The sequence below is a fragment of the Glycine soja genome, chromosome 13 (genome assembly GCF_004193775.1).
Source record: "Glycine soja cultivar W05 chromosome 13, ASM419377v2, whole genome shotgun sequence".
NCBI lineage: Eukaryota > Viridiplantae > Streptophyta > Magnoliopsida > Fabales > Fabaceae > Glycine > Glycine soja.
Genome location: NC_041014.1, coordinates 18580248 through 18596010, shown reverse-complemented (window position 1 = coordinate 18596010; position 15763 = coordinate 18580248). Strand labels below are relative to the sequence as shown.

Genomic DNA, 15763 nt, shown 5'->3' with positions numbered 1-15763 from the left:
CATTGGCAAACTTTTTTAAGTTAAGGCTAGATTCGCTGCTTCTTCTACGAACTTTCCAGAAGACAGTTTCTCCTTCCCACTGAACCAAACCATGTCCATTTTCATCTAGCTTCGCTTTTCAATCCATTGTTTCTCAGATACCGCATGGCTCACAATTACATCGCCACCGATTCACCTCTCTCTCGTCGCATAGTTCGTGCTTTCCTCCACTTCCTCAACTCCGGTATTCTTCTTCTTCTCATTCATTCCTCTCTATGCAGCACTACCCAATTGAATTTCCACTGCAAAATTTCATCTTTGCCGCGTGTTTATGCTTTGGGAGTGATTTTATGAACTGGGTCGATTTGTTTTTTCGTGATTGATTAGGTTCCAGTTGCCAATTGTCGTTTTAATCTGCTGATATGTGACAGGGTAGAGAAAATTGTTGTTTGGTTTTCATTTGGATTGTCAATTTTGTTGCTTGGTTTTTAATTTTTTTTATTTGTAATCAATGGATGTTCTCTAATTTGGTTCATGTGGAATAGTTGAACCGGGTCCTGGGGTTGATGCTGAGGGGATTGAGGTTGCTAGGGAGTGTTTGGCAGAGGCTTTTAAGCTTAATCAATCTCCTGTGGCTGGTGATGATGTGAAATCTGATTCATTGATTGACATATTCAAGTCTCTTGAAGCTAAAAAGCAATGTGAACCTAGCAAGTCAGACGTTGGTCCTCAGCCGGATTCCGTGGATGCTTCCAGTTCATTCTCGGGTGAGAATCCTGCTCGTGGGAAGAATCATTCTGAGGCGTCGAAATCTACGGTTAATTCACTTCACACTTACCTTCTTATGGCCCTTGCATAAGGCCGGTTTATTCGTGTCAAATGTTAAATTTTTAACTCTTTTGGTTGTTCTTATTGACCTTGAAATACGGGTGAAAGCAATAAAAATGGCATATATTTCATTATATAAACATGCAGCTGGTAAAGTAAACTTTGAAAATCAAATAATTAGATCATATTCCTGGTCTCCATTTCAACAGTGAGAAGATGTTGGGTAGGAGATGATGGAGAATTTGGGAACAATTGAAAAAAAAAAACCCAGTAAAACCCAAATACAACCACAATGGGTTATATTTGGTTGGCTTATGACCATTTGATTTTGTGTGTTGGGTCAGAGTTCTTCTGAGTGTTTGCTGTTTTTCTCCAATTGGGTCGAACATGTGGTAGTGGTGATGAGACCAAGCGAGATTGCTGGTGAGGAGAGGAAGTGTATGCACACCCATAGGCCCTTACGTTTGACTTGACTCTGTCGAGTGGGACATCAATGTGTGCCCTGTGTGTGATGTAGGGATTTAACATGCCACATAAGCCAATCTGTTAAAGCTACTATTCCTCACTTAATGCTTGGACTAACATGAGTAACGAAGTATATTTCCAGGGACATTTTGTTTTTAATTTCATTAGTTCCAAGTACTAACTAGGAGGTTTACTCTCTTATTTATATTTATCTTAGATTATTAATCCTAATTTACTAAATGAAATATAATGAGATATAAAATCATTCACACGCCTTCACGTAATAGCTTAAGCTTTTGGGATAGTTGGTTCATGACATGTTATTAGAACCTTTATGACCTATGGTCATGACTCGCGAGTACAATCCTTGTTATACCCATACTTCTGATGAAAAAGATAAATTTTAGCATAAGATAGAATGGGCCTGCACACAGTGCACATTTCAAGCTCAAGAATCTCTTGCTTGTAGGAGCGTCATGTAAAAAAAACCATTCTTGTGCCTTACCTAACAGCTTAAGCTTTTGGGATGGATGGCTCATGACTGTAATAGATATAGTTAATTTGTGGTTAAGCTGTTGGAGGACCAATTTATATGATTAATTGTAACCTTTATAGCATGCTTATGGAGTTGACTGGTTTTGCTAATAATAGACAATAAACAATTGTGTGTCACATTGATGATGAAGTACTTCATGATGCATCTCTCTACTTTCACTGTTCTAGCAGCTCATCACAGAATCACATTAATTTAAAATTGTCTTACTGAAATTTTGACTCAGTTCTGATTTATTTCATAATATGTAACTTGACCAGGATGAAGATTCAACGCAGGGCCCTCATGCTTTTGGTAGGATAATATGTCCCCTTTATTTTATTTGAAATTCTAGTTATTATATACTTAAACATTTATTTAGAGAATATTTTATATTATTTATTATCTTGAGGTTGTCAATGACAGGACATCTCGTTCTGGACAAGTTTATGGTTTTATGATTGTAACATTTAAATTCTTTTATTTGTCTTGCCTTTAGAATGCTTTAGGGTGTGGATCCCTTCAACAAGCATTAATACATATATAAATAACTAAAAAAAAATTGTTTTCTTTTACATGATGAGGAGTAACACGATACTTCCTTTGGATAGTGATATGCATGGAAGTAAAAGTTACTGTTTTGTAATATATTTTTGGAATACAATTTATTAACGTGTTTAACATGTTTATGATTTATCTGATTGTGAATGGGTAAAAGGGCAGGGATTAAAATTTTCTTGTTAAATACAACAACAATAGCTTTATCATTCTAGGTTTTTCTTAAAAAAGGTGGTTTTTTAAAAGGGAAAGTTTTGTAACTATCGAGACCAAATGAGTAATTAAACCAAAAAGGGTGCACTCAGCCCATGTTCTGGTGCAATACATGAGCAATGCTTGAGGGCCCCAGCACCAGCAGCAAGCTACTGCTCTGGACCTTCCCCTTCAAGAAATGAATTTAATATCACTTGGGCCAATAATAACCCACATCAGATATTTAACAGCAACGAGGTGTTGTTTTTGTTAATTATTTTACAAAAAAATAGTTGTTAATTATTTAGATTCTAGATGTGTTTAGGGTTTTTTATGGTTTCATTCTGCAAAAAACTCTGTCCTGTAATATTTGTGAGTGTATAACTCGGATATAGCTCTAATTATTTAGAGTTAGTTCGTTTAGTTACTAGTAACTGTAGTCAGTTGACAGTTGTCATTAGTTAGTTGACAGCTGTCATTCTGTTGCAACTAAATCTCTGCAGTATAAGTACTGCTGTTAGAGACTATAGTTGGCTTTGTAAAAATCTATTCTTCATAATATACAAATCCCTTTTTCTCTTCTATTCTTTCTACAATATATGGATTTCATGAAAAGTTAGTCATAGCCAAAAACAGTGATTTCATTTTTTTTAGGTTTTTGTTAATGTGTTCCTTGATCATAGGGTAAGAAATAAAAATAGGAAATATTAAATGAAAAACCAAAAAGCATATAGTTCTCCATTAATGTGAGTAATAAATGCTATTTTTTATTCTAACATGTATCATTAAGGTCCATATTACAAAACCTTTTCTTTTTGGGATAAAATGAGAAATTTATTAAGACCAAGAGAAGATGGTAAATCCTCTGAAAATAGATAACAGCAACCAAAAGAAAGTGCTAACAACAACCAAGAGAGTGATTTCTGAATATTGTGCTTGAAGTGATCCCCTCCGCCCCCCGCCTCCTCATCCCTTTTAATTTTTAGGTTTCGTAGTTTATGTCCTCTTTAAGTTCAGTTCAAATTGAATCTTGGCTTTAGTTTTCTCAATAACACTTGAAGCTTGAATATGTGAGAAACATAAAAACTGTTCACTCACTCACTTGCTTTATTACATTCAAATAATACATATATATATACATCAAAAAGGGATAGAGACAGCTTGACAAGACAAGCCATACTGTTGTCTTCTACCACAAGCTAAGTAGGAGACTAGGGAAGCTAAAAACAAAATCTATCAAAAGATACACATAATTATAACACTCCCCCTCAAGCTGGAGCATATAAATCATATGCACCAAGCTTGGAACATATAAACTGAATCTTAGGCCCCCTTAAAGACTTAGTCAAAATATCAGCTGGCTGATCATTAGAATTAATGAACTCAGTGGCAATCTCTTTGGACAGTAGCTTCTCTCGAATAAAGTGACAGTCAATCTCTATGTGCTTGGTCCTCTCATGGAAGACTGGGTTTGAAGCAATGTGAAGAGCAGCCTGATTATCACAATATAACTTCATTTGCACCACTTTGCAGAATTTCAACTCTTCAAGAATTTGTTTAACCCACATAAGTTCACATGTAACCATAGCCATAGATCTGTATTCAGCCTCTGCACTAGATCGAGCAACAACAGCTTGCTTCTTACTTTTCCAACAGATAACATTTCCTCCAATAGAGACGCAGTATCCTGATGTGGATCTCCTATCCATGGGACAGCCAGCCCAATCTGCATCACAATATCCAGATATTTGTGTGTTACCTTTGTCTTCATAAAACAGTCCTTGTCCCGGAGCTCTCTTTATATATCTAAGAATACGTGTAACAGCATTCCAATGATCAGCACGGGGATTTTGCATAAATTGGCTAACTACTCCAACAGCAAAGGAAATATCAGGTCTTGTAATAGTGAGATAAATTAGTTTTCCCACAAGTCTCCTATATCTTTCGGGGTCATGATAGATTTCACCTTGATCTGCCATGAGCTTCAGATTAGGATCCATAGGGCTATCAACAAGTCTACAATTCTGCATGCTTGTCTCCTCCAAAATGTCAAGAGCATACTTTCTCTGTGAGATCACAACACCATCTCCTGATTGAGCCACCTCAATACCAAGAAAGTACTTCAAATACCCTAGGTCTTTGGTCTGGAAATGACTGAATAAGTGCTCCTTTAGCTGGACAATCTTAGTAGCATCATTCCCTGTAATCACTATATCATCAACATATACTATCAAATAAACACATTTCCCAGGGGATGAATGACAATAAAAAACAGAATGATCGGCTTCACTTCGTTTCAACCCAAAGAGTTGAACAATATGACTGAATTTACCAAACCAAGCCCGAGGGGATTGCTTCAACCCATAGAGGGATCGACGCAGCTTACACACAAGACCATACTCCCCCTGAGCAACACACCCAGGAGGTTGCTCCATGTAGATCTCTTCCTCAAGGTCACCATGAAGAAATGCATTTTTAATATCAAGCTGATGGAGAGGCCAATGACGCATGGCAGCCATAGCAAGGAACAGACGGACAGTAGTGATCTTAGCGACTGGAGAGAAAGTGTCACAATAATCAAGGCCATATACCTGAGTATAACCTTTAGCCACTAAGCGAGCCTTAAGTCGATCAATCTCACCATTAGGCCCAACTTTAACTGTATAAACCCATCTGCAACCCACAGCCTTCTTGCCAGGAGGAAGGGAAACAAGTTCCCAAGTACCACTATGTTCAAGAGCCTGCATTTCATCAATCATAGCCTGTCGCCATCCAGGATGACTCAGTGCCTCATGAATATTAGAAGGGACAGAATGCGAAGATAGAGAGAAAACAAAAGAAGAATATGAAGGAGACAAACGATGATAGCTTAGAAAGTTATAGATAGGATGAAGATTACGAGAGGATCTAGTACCTTTGCGGATGGCAATGGGCCAGTCTGAATCAGAGGGATGAGAAGTAGCAGGATCCATGGCTTGAGGATTGATTGAAGAAGGATGAGAATCAAGAGGAGAAGCTTCAGATACTGTAGAACCAACTGGCTGTGTCCTGCGTTGATATGTAAGAAGAGGTGGAGGAGCAACTTCAGGTGGATGTGGTGGAGAAGATGGAACTTCACTAACATCTTGGTTTAAGGTACCTAGAGGACATGGAGAGGGAATCGGAAGAACATTTTGGATGGAAGAAGAATAGTCCGTAGATGATGGAAAGAAAGGTGTGTCTTCAAAGAAGGTTACATCTGCAGACATATAGTATCGCCTGGTAGATGGAGAGTAGCATTTGTAACCCTTTTGAAGACGAGAATAACCTAAAAAGACACACTTGATTGCTCGGGCAGAAAGTTTATCTAAACCAGGGGAGAGATTATGGACAAAACAAGTACAACCAAACACTTTGGGTGGAACATGGAATAAGTGATCATGAGGAAAAATGATTGAGTGAGGAATTTGATTCTTAAGAGAAGAAGAAGGCATTCTGTTGATTAAGAAACAAGCAGTGAACACCGCATCCCCCCAATGGTGTGAAGGAACATGAGAGGCGAACATTAGTGATCGTGCGGTGTCAAGGAGATGACGATTTTTCCTTTCTGCTATACCATTTTGCTGTGGTGTATGAGGACATGTAGATTGATGCAGAATGCCTTTTGAAGATAATAAAGAAGAGAAATCATGAGAGAAATACTCTTTGGCATTATCACTTCTGAAAATCTTAATTGTTTTTCCAAATTGGTTTTCAATTTCATTGAGAAAGGACATGAAGATAGGCAAAAGTTCAGATCTGTCTTTCATTAAATAAACCCAAGTACATCTAGAGAATTCATCAATAAAAGTTACAAAATATCGAAAACCAAAAGATGTAACACGGCTTGGTCCCCAAATATCAGAATGAATGGTAGAGAAAGCTGAATTACATCTTTGAACAGTTTGTGGAAATGATGACCTAACATGTTTTCCTAGTTGACAAGATTCACATTCTAAGACTCGAAGATTCTTTAGACTAGGGATCATCAATTTTAGTTTTGGTAGACTTGGGTGACCTAGACGATCATGCAAAAGTTTGGGATTTGAAGTTGCTGAACAGGAGACAGACAAGTTGGACTTCATGTAGTAAAGTCCTCGTGATTCATGTCCTTCTCCAATCAGTCGACCCGTGCCATGTTCCTGGATAACAAAAGAATTAGCGGTAAAGGTTACTGAGCAATTTAATGAACGAGTTAACTGACTCAATGAAATTAAATTATAGGGACATTGTGGAATAAACAAAACAGAGTCCAACTTCAATGAGGAAGATAAAGATACTTGACCACTTCCTTGAGCTGCAACTTTGGAACCATTAGCTACAGTGACAAGATGAGGAATTTTTGGAAAAGAAATGGATGTAAAAGAGGACTTATTACCAGAAATATGATCAGAGACACCTGAATCAAGTATCCAAGGACTGAGACCGTCAATAGATTGAGAAATACATGCTGTTGAATAACATGGTACAGAGGAAGATGAAGCCTGGTTGCTGGATTTCTCGGATTTCAGCTTTAGATACTCCTGATACTCTGTATCAGAGAACTTAGGCTCTGATTTTTCGGTCTGAGTTACCTGAGCTACTTTGTCAGGGAAGCCATGCAGGGAATAACAATTCTCTTGAGTGTGACCCATCCTCTTACAATATGTGCATTGAGGACGTCCACTCCTTCCACCACGACCTCCTCTATTGTTGCGACCTCCCCCTCTTCCACGAGATGCAGCCATAGCTGATGTTTCCACACTTTCAGCTAAATTTTCTTCTTTCAAGGCTTGAGGCACGCGAAGAAGTCTAGTAATGAGGGAGTCCATTGACGGGACTTGGTCACCTGCAAGAATTTGATCACGCACATGATCAAAATCTGCATGTAGACTTCTCAAGATAAGGACCATGTAGAACTTGTCCAGCTTCCTATTCACTTCCTCCAACGATTTTGCTGCAAGAAATCTCTTCAGTTCTTCCACTGCTGCTCTAGCTTTCCCTACATGCGCAATCATATCATGGCTGGTTTGTTTGAGAGCAGCAACTTTCTGGGTTGCATCAAACAAACTTTGAATGTCGTTGGCAAATATCTCTTGTGCTTTCTTCCAAAAGGAGCAACATGTTTTGAATGATCTAAGGATCTCCAAAACATCCGGTTCAACAGATTGTCATAGCACTGCACACAACTGAAAATCTAGCTTTTCCCATTCAGCTCTCTTGTCATTCGGAACAGCATCAACTCCCTTTTCCAAGTGATCATGATATCCTTGGCCGAGAAACCATAACTCCACGGAAGCAGACCAAGACATATAGTTTTTCCAGTTGAGTTTGGCAGTAGTAATGGTGGGAGTTCCAGAGAATGAAAAAACAGGACCAGAAGACGGCATTTTTGTCAAGGAAAAACAAAAAACCTAACGGAGTAGAGAGGAGGAAGCACAAAATGACATGTAAACACTGCACTAGAGGCTGGAACGAAAACAAGGGAAGACGGCGCTCCGTTTGAGACAAGTCCGGCGCGATTCCGGTGGCCGGAGGTCGGCGCGTGGGCTTCACGCGCCGGGAAGAGGCGCTGCTGTAGAGCGGCGCGTGGCGGCGCGTGGCGGCGAATCTGGCCACGCGGTTTGCGGGGTTGTGTCGCGCTCCTCGAGGCGCACAAAACCCTGAACTCGCTGGCGAATTTGACGGCGGCGGCGGACGGCGGACAGCAGCGGCGACGATGGTGGCCGGAGAACCAGCTCTGATGCCAACTTGAAGCTTGAATATGTGAGAAAAATAAAAACTGTTCACTCACTCACTTGCTTTATTACATTCAAATAATACATATATATATACATCAAAAAGGGATAGAGACAGCTTGACAAGACAAGCCATACTGTTGTCTTCTACCACAAGCTAAGTAGGAGACTAGGGAAGCTAAAAACAAAATCTATCAAAAGATACACATAATTATAACAATAACGAACTTTATGTGGTTTCTTAAAATGCTTTAAGTAAAGTTACATTTGTATTCTCAATATTTGAATGCAGTATCTAAAGATGAACTGTGCGGACAATTCTTTGCTGCTCTGGAGAAAAATTGCTATTTTTGGAGCAATACTGATGGGAGTGATGACCCAGTGCAACTGGAGAAAGCAAGTTGTTTATTCAATGAGGCTTGTATGGTATGACATATTATGTCTTGCATAAACATATGTTGCATTTCCAGCTAATGTTGGAACTTAAAACATAGCTATTTCATTTGCTTCAATGCTTATATACACACGAGGCTTTTGTAAACATAGCCATCCTTTACTACGGTTGTTATTTTATTATACATGGTTTATTTCTGTCCTGATATTCACAACTATGTCCACTTAGCAAAAAGAAAATGCAAAAATAAATTAATACTACACTACTGATTTGAAACCGGAACCCAACATGTGTTTTATTTATTGTTTTAATTGAAAGTTCTATGCATTAACCTAAGGTTCTAGAACCATTTTGCTTGCTTGATTTATAATCCATCAAAATGTTGCAAGTTGGAAATCTATGCGGTATGCACCCTTAATTTGCCATGTCCTGCTAGCCCGAGCAACATTAAGGAAGCTGGTGGAACTCCAGTAAGTAGGTGTAGTGTCAGTGTTACTGGGCTTTCCCTACTTTTAAATTATGATTCTAATGATGATGATGTACCACTTTATGAAATTTATTGTAGGATGGAAAATGGTGGTGGGACTTGTTAGAGGTGGTAGATGGATGGGAAAGATGAGGACCTATATGAGAACATGTTCAGCTCAAAGGAAGAACATAGAGAAAAAAGGCTTAAATATGTATTAGGTCCTACTAAATTTTTTAATTATGTTGAGTCCCTAATATTTTTTTTTAACTTTTTGGTCCCTAATAAATTTTTTATTTTTTATTTTAGTCCCTAAAGTGCTATCTAAATGACTTTATTTCACCTTTCAAAGCTATCTAAATAAATTTAGAGACCAAAAACAAAACAAATTTTTATTCGGGACCAAAAACAAAAATCAGAAATTTATCAGGGACCAAAAAACATATTTAAGCCAAAAAAAATCCTCATTCATTTGTAAAATTAGTGTATGTTTGGTTTGGCTTATTTTAGACAAATAATCACTTATTTTTGCTAGGTTCTTGAGAGAGATTTTGAAAAATAAGCAATTAATTTTGAGAAACAGTTGCAAGTGTGTTTAGAGAATCCCTGGACAAGATGAATCTTTACCAATCTGGTTAGATCATTACTGTAAAATAGAAAGATGTTTGGGAAACTTGACTCAATTTGGGTGAAGCAGGTCTTTGTGTTTATATATTCAATAATTAAGCTAGCAGTACAATGTAGTGCAATATAATACAGAGGACAAAAATACTGTCTGCATATTTAGTCACGTGTAATACACCTAAATCTCAACCCCTCTCACCCCTCAAGTTGGTTCATAGATGTAATCATGCTCAACTTGTTATAATCAACCCTACTCCTATTAAGGAAGATGTCAACTATTTATTCTTGAGTCCTAACATGTTCAGTGTATACAAGTCCTTGGTGAACTTTTCCCCCTAATAAAATGACAGTCAGCTTCCATATGTTTTGTTCTTTTGTGAAATATTGGGTTTGAGGCACTGTTAATTGCAGCTTGATTGTCCAGCAGAGCTTCATAGGTAGAGTACCCTGGAAGCTGATTTCATCAAGTAGATAGTGCAACCCATAATAAATCAAAGTTTTACTTTACACTTGATCTTGCTGCTACATTTTATTTCTTACTTTTCTAACAAATTAAATTTCCTTCAACGGACACATGGTAACTACAAGGGTGGTTTTTAATCTTTAGGATGACTAGGTGAATCTACAACAGGTGGTGAACCTTCTACTTTGTTGTTCCTTTTGTCTTATAAAGATTTTGGCAACCTAGGGCTCCTGTCAAGTACCTCAAGGTGTACAACATTGTATCCTAATGAGAACTTTGATAAGATAACATTAATTGGCTAACCACACTTTATAGGAAAGAAGTGTCTGGATGTGTCATAGTATGATGATGGGATTAAGGGAAATTATGGCAGTTATTGGCAGATATTATGAGCGGTTACATATTATTTGATGTGTATTGTTTTATTAGGTTCAGTTATGTATTATTGGTAAACGTGCATCCCTCTTCCATTGCATGCTGCCATCCATCGTGAGTCAAGGCCTTGGTTATAGTTTTGGGAATTGAGACAACATTGAAAGAAGCAACAAAGGATTTGGAGAAAGGAGAAAGTTGTTCATATTGTATAAAGGGAGCAATAAGGTGTTGAATGGCACAAATGTTCACCTTATGGCATTGCAAAGATCTAAAATTTGATCTTGAGATGCAAGGAAGGATGAAGGGGGTAAGTTAGCTGGAGAACCAGGTTCATCCATAAATGCTTTGTTTGAGGTGGGTAGCAGAGCATGAGGATGATGCATATACACATGTCGAATGGAGGATGACCAAGGTGGTGGACAAGAAGGAACTTTTGCTAAGGAAGATGTAGACACGGAATTAGATTGTTAAAACCATTTTAAGATGTAGACTCAGAAGTAGATTGATTGTCTGTAAACTAAATGTACACTAGAAAGAAAAAAAATTGAATACATTTTAGTGCTTGTAATACAAGTTCTAACCCCTTTTATAGGCTAAATGGATAAACCAGGGAAACAAAACATAGAAAAGGAAATGGGGAAAGTAGGAAAAGGCTGACAAAAAAAAGGGAAAATGGGAAAAGACAAAAAATCTATCTTAATAAGATACAGTGAGATTTTATTCTATTTACTACATGTACAATAAAGTGACAAGAAACTAGTGAACTTCATCCCATTTCTTGTGTTTAGTACATGAATTTCATATGATGACTTCTACTGTTTTCCCATTAGATACTCAAGTCAGTTGCTATCTCAAGTTAGTTGATCGTATGGACATTATTATTTCTACTACTATTCTTGTTATTTTATGTAATTCATTTTAATATCTTGCTTCTTGTCTGTTTTATTCTACAACCACAGCAGCAGCCTAGTCTTATACCATGTGGTGGGGTTGACTGTGGATCAATCAATGCCATTGGGCTGATGGGTTCTATCAAAAAACAAATTTTCAGTAAAACTGTCTGTTTAATTCTGATGAAATCTGCTTCTATGTAGGAGTTGGAAAGATCTGGTTGTCACCAGTTTAGTTTGAAGAATTTGGCTGAATCACTAAAAACACTAGGTATGATAAGTGACTTTGACTTGAAGAAGCTTGATTTTTTCCTTGGATGAATTGAAAACTCTTGCACACACTCAAACTGTGACATACATGATGTGTAGTACATCATTTGTCAGAATTGAAATATGCAATTCTTTTTATTCATTTTAAATCAAAATAAAATGTAACACATTTATACAGTTGGTATAAGCCAAAAATTGTCTTTATATTGCACTCCAGATTGGTGTGATTAGATTATTTTTCAGTTTGAATCTATCAATGTTTGTTAAAGAATATCTATACAGTGATAGACTTTTGGAAGATGATATAGTACTTGAAATTGGATTTTCACTCAGGTAACAAGGCAATGCAATCTAAGAAATACTCTGATGCAATTGAGTTGTATAATTGTGCCATTGCAGTCCATGAAAAGAGTGCTGTTTACTACTGCAACAGGTAGTCCTCCAGTTTATACTGTTTCAAATATATACTATATTGGTTTTAGAATACCACTGAGGTCACAGTTTTAGGAAGTGTTTAGAAGAACTTATGGAGAGCTTATGAAAATAGCTTATAACTCCCATAAACCCTTTTTGCCTTATTCCCATCAGTTTGATAGTTAAATTTATGGCATCTGCCTTCATCTGATAAGAGCTTATGAATAAGTGTTTAACTAAGTTATTTACGTAAATATACCAATCTGGAATGTTAACTTAGCAGTATTATGAAAGAAATGTCTCAACTTCTGATTTTTTTTATATGTAATAAATAATTAATATGCTTTTATAAATTATTAATGTAGGGTAAGATTGATATTGATTATAAGGTAATATTATGATTTATATGGAGAGACTTCCTTCTCCTTTTTGGGGAGCGGGGATGGCAACACATTGTTAAAGGTGATGCTAGCTAGGATTTTGTGGGATAACACATTTTAGTAAAAAGTTTGATATGATCTGTACACCCTTGTATAATTACGAGAAACAAGTCTTGTAGAAGTTCTAAATATATACTTTTTATTATGGAGTGTACGAAAGAACTAAGGATATCTGCTTTAAATTTAATGGTTCGTTGAAATTCTAGTACTGATATAATAAATCAATATGTTTTGGCTAATGTCCTTTAGGTTCAATGATCCTTACCCATGAAGAATGAATGAGGGTAGAGGGAGTGATGGTGGAGCACAATATCTCTACTATCCAATCTTTGTTTATTTGGTTTAGATTTTGGAATGTAATTTTTAAGACAGTTGTCTGGTTCAGAATAGCTTAGGCGCCAGTTCATTTAACTGATGAATCTGCATTTTGCGCCTTCATTTTTTACATATATCAGGGCAGCTGCTTACACCCAGATTAACAAATATACAGAAGCGATCCAAGATTGTCTTAGATCCATTGAGATTGATCCAAACTACAGCAAGGCATATAGTCGTCTGGGTTTGGTTTATTATGCACAAGGAAATTACAGAGATGCTATTCATAAAGGGTTCAGAAAAGGTTGGTAAAGGATTATATTCATCCCCTAAATTTGTTCTTATAATCTGTTTTATTATATGTTTTTAGTGGAAATCATCTGGAGAATGTTGACTTTATTGCTGTTATGTACTGTTACTTTATCAAGGTAAATGGTGGAGATCTATCACCTTACTAATGCAATGTTAACTCAAAACTTTGGGTTTTTTCTCAAAGTTCATAATTGGTTAGCTTCTTTTTTGCCATTTGGGTTTCCTACACCTGCAGGAACATGTTATGAACATTATAGTCTAAAGAATTGATTTTACTGAAAATGCATTCTTTAGTTATCAGAATGATATTTGGAAAATGATTCAGTCTGCAGACTTTTGAACTGTTGTTAATGTCATTATGAGTATTGGATCCAAGCTGGTTGGAATTTGGAAGTGTTAAATCCAGTTAATCTTCAACTCAATTTATTTATCTTAACATGTTTTGTGTCTCTGCAGCCTTGCAGTTGGATCCAAATAATGAGTCTGTCAAAGAAAATATAAGGGTTTGTTCTGTTTTTCCTTTTTCTTCTGCTTGTCTTATTAGTTTTTCTATATTGTCATGCTGTTGTTAACCACAGGTGGCCGAGCGTAAATTGTTAGAAGAGCAACACCGTGCATATCAAAACCAGGTATTATTATTATTATTATTATTATTATTATTATTATTATTATTATTATTATTATTATTATTATTATTATTATTATTATTATTATTATTATTATTATCATATAGTTTTAATTTGTATCATCTGTACTGCACGGTTCAGGAGTACATACCCTTCATCATTTTCTTTTTTTCTTCCAAAACAATATTTAGTGAAGAGTAAAGACATTAATAGAACACAATTGAGAATAGCCTTTTCCAGAAGAAATGCATAAATACCATCACAGGAGTGCTAGCAACACATTTTCTAATACACACTATATTATTGGTTGAAATTTATTGAAAACTATAAAATTGAGAGAGACTCATTAAATAAGAAGTAAGACCCATCAAAATTTGTGATTTCATCAATAGTAGCACGTGTGTGAGAAAGTATGTTGCTAGCATTTCTCTATCTTCATATTGTAGTTATTGTTATCTTCGCAAATAGCTCACTTTTGAACTCTCGGGACCTAGGAGTCATACTGATGTTACTTTCATGTAGTTTATCTCTCTATTAATTTAAGCTATGAATTTATTGTAGTTGTTACTTAACACTGAAATGTCAGCAAGCATTTTTTATTTTCTCCTTCATTAAGCAGTGACATATATTTTTTTTTTCTTCTCGATAAGTTATTTCTGCTAAGATAACTATAGCATTCTGATATCTGTTTGCTACTTTGCTCTAACATAATGTCTTCAACCAAATGTTTTTTTCCCTCTTCCATTCTCCAAAGAATTCAAGATCATCTCAAGAATTCCCAAACCAATCTGCGCAAGGAGGATCAAGAAGCCACAGCGTGCCACCTCCATTTTCCTCTATGTCATTTAATCCCCGTGATATTGCAAGCATGTTCATGAACATCACAAACCCTACAAATGCACAGCCGCAGGGGTCACATTCTCATCAGGAAAGGCAAGAAGATAGCAATGGTAGTGGAACTAGTGAGCCTGAAATAAGAATTGGGGGAAATATTAGTGTAAACATGGAGGATATGCCAGAGGATATAACAGGGGCCTTACAATCAATGATGGAAATGTTATCTGGGGCTGCACCCCCTGGGCAACCGCAAGATCAAACAAATGGAAGAACAGCACCAAACTAAGCTATTTCAGCATTCTGAGACTGTAAAGACTCACAAAATTGTTAAATATTTTTTTTGCCTGTTTAAGTTTTTTGATAGATTACAGCATTAACTAACAAAATTCTCTCTGTTTACATCATATAGAGCTTTTGAGTCACTATCCTTTTTGGAAGCACATTATACAATTGTCATTCGTGCAATATCCATACTTTTACAGGTTACAAGCCTATGGATTGGGACGTGTAATTTACTAAAGGGCATAGTTGTTGTAGCTAAGTTTAGATGATTATTTATTGCAAATCTTTGTTGTGTACTGTGAAGAAAATAAGGTGGTAAAAAGAATTAAACTTTAATTTATGAGAGAGAGAAGTTTAGTTTATTTTATCTTTTACCTTTTTTTTCTGCAAGTGTTTATTGAAAAGTTTATCCATACAAAGTCATAGTTGTATTAGGCTATTGTAATTAGGTAAGTTATATGCAATACTTGTACATGTGAGTTTAATATTATGATTGACATAATAGGCATTTTCACACAAAGGAGTTTTTATGATTATTGTTTTATTAATATAAGAGAGGGGAGAGGGTATTTGCATTTGCTATTTAGATTGGAATAGTGGTTGAGAAGAGAAAAAGGAGATACAATACACCGCAAAAAGTAGGGAAAAAGTGGAGAGATGGAATTGTCACTTTTATTTTCTTTTCTAGTCCTTTTTTTAATGTTATGAACAAAATAAGAGAATATATGTACAAATGAATCTAAAAATACTTAGACATATAATGGGG

The 15763-nt window shown here is 36.2% G+C and overlaps 1 protein-coding gene across 1 annotated transcript; it reads left to right on the top strand.

Annotated features, from left to right (window-relative positions):
- Positions 1-15340, top strand: LOC114381005 (small glutamine-rich tetratricopeptide repeat-containing protein-like). Its single transcript, XM_028340166.1, has 10 exons — positions 1-223; positions 525-796; positions 2086-2119; positions 8582-8715; positions 11706-11772; positions 12105-12204; positions 13081-13244; positions 13709-13755; positions 13831-13881; positions 14633-15340. Exons 1-10 carry the CDS (start codon positions 145-147, stop codon positions 14999-15001), a joined length of 1317 nt encoding a protein of 438 aa, XP_028195967.1. The 5' UTR covers positions 1-144; the 3' UTR covers positions 15002-15340.
- The last annotated feature ends 423 nt before the right edge of the window (positions 15341-15763 follow it).

Bases quoted from the DNA above. Each gene is read 5' to 3' on its own strand.
- LOC114381005 (XM_028340166.1), top strand. From the start codon at position 145: ATGGCTCACAATTACATCGCCACCGATTCACCTCTCTCTCGTCGCATA. The intron at 797-2,085 runs GTTAATTCACTT...TAACTTGACCAG, and splicing joins CTGAGGCGTCGAAATCTACG to GATGAAGATTCAACGCAGGG. The intron at 12,205-13,080 runs GTAGTCCTCCAG...TACATATATCAG, and splicing joins GCTGTTTACTACTGCAACAG to GGCAGCTGCTTACACCCAGA.